General features: G+C 29.0%; 1 protein-coding gene across 1 annotated transcript; it reads right to left on the bottom strand.

Annotated features, from left to right (window-relative positions):
- LOC107644411 (spermidine coumaroyl-CoA acyltransferase-like) lies at positions 3,008–4,440 on the bottom strand. The gene has a single exon (XM_016348259.2). The coding sequence runs from the start codon at positions 4,409–4,411 to the stop codon at positions 3,023–3,025; it is 1,389 nt and encodes a 462-aa protein (XP_016203745.1). The 5' UTR covers positions 4,412–4,440; the 3' UTR covers positions 3,008–3,022.

Below are 5,317 nucleotides of genomic sequence, written 5' to 3'. Positions count from 1 at the left end.
AAACTCGTATTATGTTGCATCACAATTTACGTATTTAGAATTGGAGAAGTCTAAATAGCAATTCCTCTATAAGACTTTTTCTCAAAATTAGTTTTAAAGTATTAAATTACACCCTATAATTCTTATTATCTGCAACTTAATTAATTATTTAAAACAAGTAGGGTTATTGGTCATCATCACTCTTGTGAATATTATTTTTTTTAATTATAAAATTACAGTTTATCAGTTATATATTTTAGCACTTAATTATTATAGATTCAGGCGTGTGACATTAAATTATCCTTAATATGCATGACACGTATCTCTTATCTCTATGACAATTAATCAATTATGACAGACTACAAGCATAGCCCTTGTTAATATGTTTGAAGAACTGAATTATAGAAAGGAGAAGTAGTAAGATTTGTGAATTGAATTGTATATTGAATAAATTGTAGTATCCGAAACAATAGCATCCTTACATCTATTTATAGTTGTAGAAATGTTGGGTAATAAAAAAAAAAAATCTACAGATCAGCAATTTTTTCAAATTCTGGACAGTATGTAACTAGTAAAGAAAAGTAAGTTATTAGATGAAATTTTACACTAATCTCACACTATTAAAATTATTATTGATAACTATTTAATGGCTACAAATCATAAAAATTACTGGTCTTCTAGCCCTTTTCATAAAATTTAGTCAAAATCAGCTAAAACTTGTCTTATTTAATTTTTATTAATTATTATAATAATTAATAAATATTAAATAAGATAGGTTTTAATTTTTTCATTTTTTGTTTTCGTAATATTATTGTTATAGTAGTTAGTAATCTTAACTATCAATACTATTTTTTTTATATATACACCTCTTTTGAATTGAATGAAAAATTAAATATCATAAAAATAGACAATATAAATAGTTATATTTTTAATATTTTTTTAAATAATTTTTTTTTTGAATTTACTTGATTTGAGTCATAAATAAATTTCTCTTATTCACATTATCTCATTTTTTTTTATATATCTTAATATTCTCTTGAGTGCTTTCCAAGGATCAGTAGTTTGAGTCTGGTCGAGTTAGAGTCAGGGATTGTAATGCTTTAGCATTAGACCTGTACTGTTTAGGTTCATAAAAAAAATTGTGGGTCATATAAAGTTTGGTAGATGAAACCGTTGAAGTGGGGACAGAGAATAATTAACATGTAATTGATCACTCCCTTTGTGTGTTGCTTCTAGTCCCATCCAAGGAAGAAATTAAAGTACTTCCCAAGATTTCAGGAAGAAAATTGAATATAGTTATTGAATCAATGAAGGATCGGATTCATAGACTTGCAGCAGATCTATATAATAATAATAATAATTATGGTAAGTATATATTAAAATTAGTCAAAATTAGTTATTAGTATAAAATATATATTAAAAATAAATTAAATAATATATATTTATACATAAATATACAATAATTAATTTTAATAACTATTTTTAATGTATAAATAACATTTTTGAACTTGATATATAATAATCACCGTTCACTGTATACCTTCCTATAGTACATACCTAGAGTACATAATTATATAAATTTTTTTTAATTTAATCTCTATTAACATAAAACGTCTAAAAAATGTTAGTAAATTGTGAATTTACTTATCTTTCCTATTTCATACTGTGATTGTTTGCTCCCGTTACTTTTGTTATTCAACTCTTCTTCTATCGGAATTCCATCATCAATTTCATCTCCTATAACCTCATCATCATCCAGCATTCTTCCTGCCAAATTCTTTTTGTCTATTTTTTAATCATTTTTCTTAGAGACATTAAATCGAGCATCTGATGAACGTGATTTATCATTCTTGACAATCTCTTGTTCCAAACCACCATTGATGATATTACATATTTTTTATAATTCTTAATCACATTTTTAGTACCATCCTTTTCAAATTGTTCCTCATCTTTATCAAGAAGCATAGGATATTTATGATAATAAGGAATAGAGAGCAATCTACTCATTAGTATCTGGGTATAAACACGATTTATTAAAAAAATTCAAAAATTAATTCAAAAAATAAGTATTCAACTAGTAGTATATTTTTTCCTAATCAGCTCATAAACTATTCTATTAAAAAAACTGATCATATGCTTAAACTTGTTTTATCAACGTTCAAAAACTGAATAAAAAAAACAACTTATCACCTATTTTGGCAGATCGAGTTCAGGCAGTAAGGTGAGGCGCGACGAAATTAAGTCAAGTGCCGCATGACACGCGAGGAATACAAATAATACTTAGAATAAGATTAAAGTATTTAAATTATATTCTCTTGATCTGTTAGTATAATTGATGACAGAATAACATTAAATTATTTTTATAAACATTAAAGATACAAATAAAATAGTTTAAATGTTAAGAATACAAATAAAATTTATTTCAAATATTAAAAACAAAAATAATACTTTATTTAAAAAAAAGACAGAGTAGTATACTAATTATTAGAGGGAAAATAATATCATCCATCTACCAAAAATAAAATAAAATAATAAAGAAGTTCTAAAAATGTCTCATTTCAATAATTGTGTAATCCATGCATGCATGGTCAATGCATATATATATATATACTGTCTAAACAACTATTAATAAATACTAGACAAATCAAATTTTTATTCAAAAGAAATCATCAGTATCATAAAAATAATATTTAAGCACATCGTAGAATCAAATCTTGTTTCACATTATTCAAATAAAAAAAATAGAAATTATAGAAATAAACAGATGAACAGATATAGTCCATATAGTACTCCATCTTTTGATATATGGTAGATACTTATATTATGATATCAATTCATCTAATAATTCATAATGCCATTTTTATGTGAATACATCATCGTTAAAGTATCTACCTAAATAACCAATTTGGGTTGGTCGAATGGTCAGCTCACTCGTCCACTTAAGCAAGTGTCGAGAGTTCGAATCCTGCCTTGTGCATGCAGCAACCCATTGGCCAGCGGCAGATTCTTAAATGGAGCTCAAATTCGCATCCTATGATTTATATTAATTAATAAAGCTAAGTGCTTCCATCTCCTCCCTAAACTTGGGCATGGCATCATTGGGGAGTGACACAAAAACCCTAACTCCTCCTTTCATTGATGAATCAATGTTACTAAGAGGTGCAAAAATGCACAATCCAACTGACCCAAACATGTTGCATGGAGCAGGTAGTGCATTCACCAACACATTCCCTCTAAAATCCAATTTTTCCAAGAACCCTAAATGTTTCCAATCAGTCAAACTCATGAATGCACCACTACCTTCCACATCAAAATCCTCAACCGTTGACTCAAAAGTGTTAATTGAGTTTCTAATATATTCCTTTGTAAAAGCAACCTTCTTGCTCTCTTTGATGTGCTTCACAACTTGTGAGAGTGGCTTCTCATTGAGTTCCTTCACCTTTAGCACCACATTTGCATCCACAATTGCATTCCCATAATACCCTTCTGGCAAAGGAGGATCTAGCAAGTGCCTTCTAATTCCCACTATCACACTAAGCATTGTTTTCCCATCATAGCTAAGTTTTAGGGCTCTAACTCTTGATCTCCAAACATAAGCAGCTAGTGATTCAAAACTTGTGATGATGATGTTTTCTTTTGTGGTTTCAACAATATTGTTGTCAAATTCTTTGATCAAACTCATCTTGAGTCTTCTTATGTTGTCATCATCCACCTTAAAACATTCATGCACAAGTGTTTTGGAGGGAAGATATGGTGAACTCGCGACCGAGGGACCATCCATGGGACTTGGCAATGGAGTGCTTGTAAATGACCCAATTAGCCTTTCTCTTTCCCAAACAGGCTTTACCGAAGGCTCATTTCTTCCACTTGCAAATTCAATTATAGCTCTTAAGAATTGAGATGCTCCACATCCATCTATGACAACATGCGAAACTGCCATGCCAAGGACGAATCCGCCGCATAAGAATTTTGTCACCTTGAACCCTAAAGGATATTGTTTAACACTTTCTTCATCTTGTGAAGGAAGATCAAAGGCAAAGAGTTTTGCAACTTGTGTATCACTACCATCAAGGTAATGAAAAGAAGAAAGATTGCAATTAGCAATTGCCTCCACAAATGGAACTCCAATGTTGGGATTGCAATGAACTCTAAACTTCCCATCAACATGTTTCACTAGCCTACCAGCAAGAGGGTAGTAATAGAACAAAGCCTTTGAGAGTGCTTCCTTGATCACATTAATAGGGTTAGGGGCAATTTGGTCATTTGTGTAAGCACCATGATTTTTTGATGATTTGTAAACATGAATGGTTTGACATAGGCTATTGTGGTCAGGTATGTTGTCAAGTGTTGATAGAGAAAGAATTGAGGAAGGAGTGGCCTTAGATGGTGTGACAAATACTACATCTTTCATATGAATATTAAGAGGTGCCATTGAAAATTTTTTGTGGCTTTTTGAATTTGGAGAACGCTTGTGTTTGTGACTGTGGGATTTGAAATGTGTTGGAGTGGTTTATATAGATTATAACTTGAATTGGATTGGATGATTATTACTCATAAGGCATATACTTATATAGCTTCGTTCATGTATGTGCATATATAATTGACATGCATGCAATAATTGGCAAGATGGAATAATAGTAGGTATTATATGAATGAATTCCTCATGTTATAATATTATAGGGGTGTCAAAATATATATAAAGAATGGTAATGGAAGTTTCTCGTATGGATTGAGTTCACATGGTTTTGGGAATATGATTATGATTACCGTTAATTTTATAAATGTTTTGGCAATTAGATCTCATTTTTATATTGAGTCCATTTTTAAGTTGAATATAACTCATTGTTTTTTGTTTTGTATGTAACTACAAGAAAATCACTTTTAGTGATAAGTTAGTTTGGTTTTATTGAAAATAAAAATAATCGCTAATGTCAGACATTAGTCATTTTATATTTTGTTGTTAAAAAGTTTTAGTGACAATTATAATAATTATTGGTAAAATCTTTTTAGTAGCCACAAAATTTTATCACTTGTCTTTAAGAGTGTCATAATATTACTCATCTCAGAAGGAGACAACATAAATAGTTATATCTCTAACACCCCCTCAAATAAAAATTATATCTCTTTTTTATTTGTCTTACACTATTATTTTTTTTAATTTACTGAGAATCGAACTTTAGATTTTTCGGACCTAAAACTCTATACCATGTCAGAATATCATTCATACTAAAAATTTAAACTAATAAAAGAGAATAATATAAATGACTATATCTCTAAAAAAAATAAACAATGGTCATAATATATTATTATCATTAAAATTTTTTCTCTAAAACTGGTT

The sequence above is a fragment of the Arachis ipaensis genome, chromosome B01 (assembly GCF_000816755.2).
Source record: "Arachis ipaensis cultivar K30076 chromosome B01, Araip1.1, whole genome shotgun sequence".
In the NCBI taxonomy this organism is placed as follows: Eukaryota; Viridiplantae; Streptophyta; class Magnoliopsida; order Fabales; family Fabaceae; genus Arachis; species Arachis ipaensis.
Note: the sequence above shows the minus strand (reverse complement) of the source record. Positions and strands in the feature narration are given on the sequence as shown.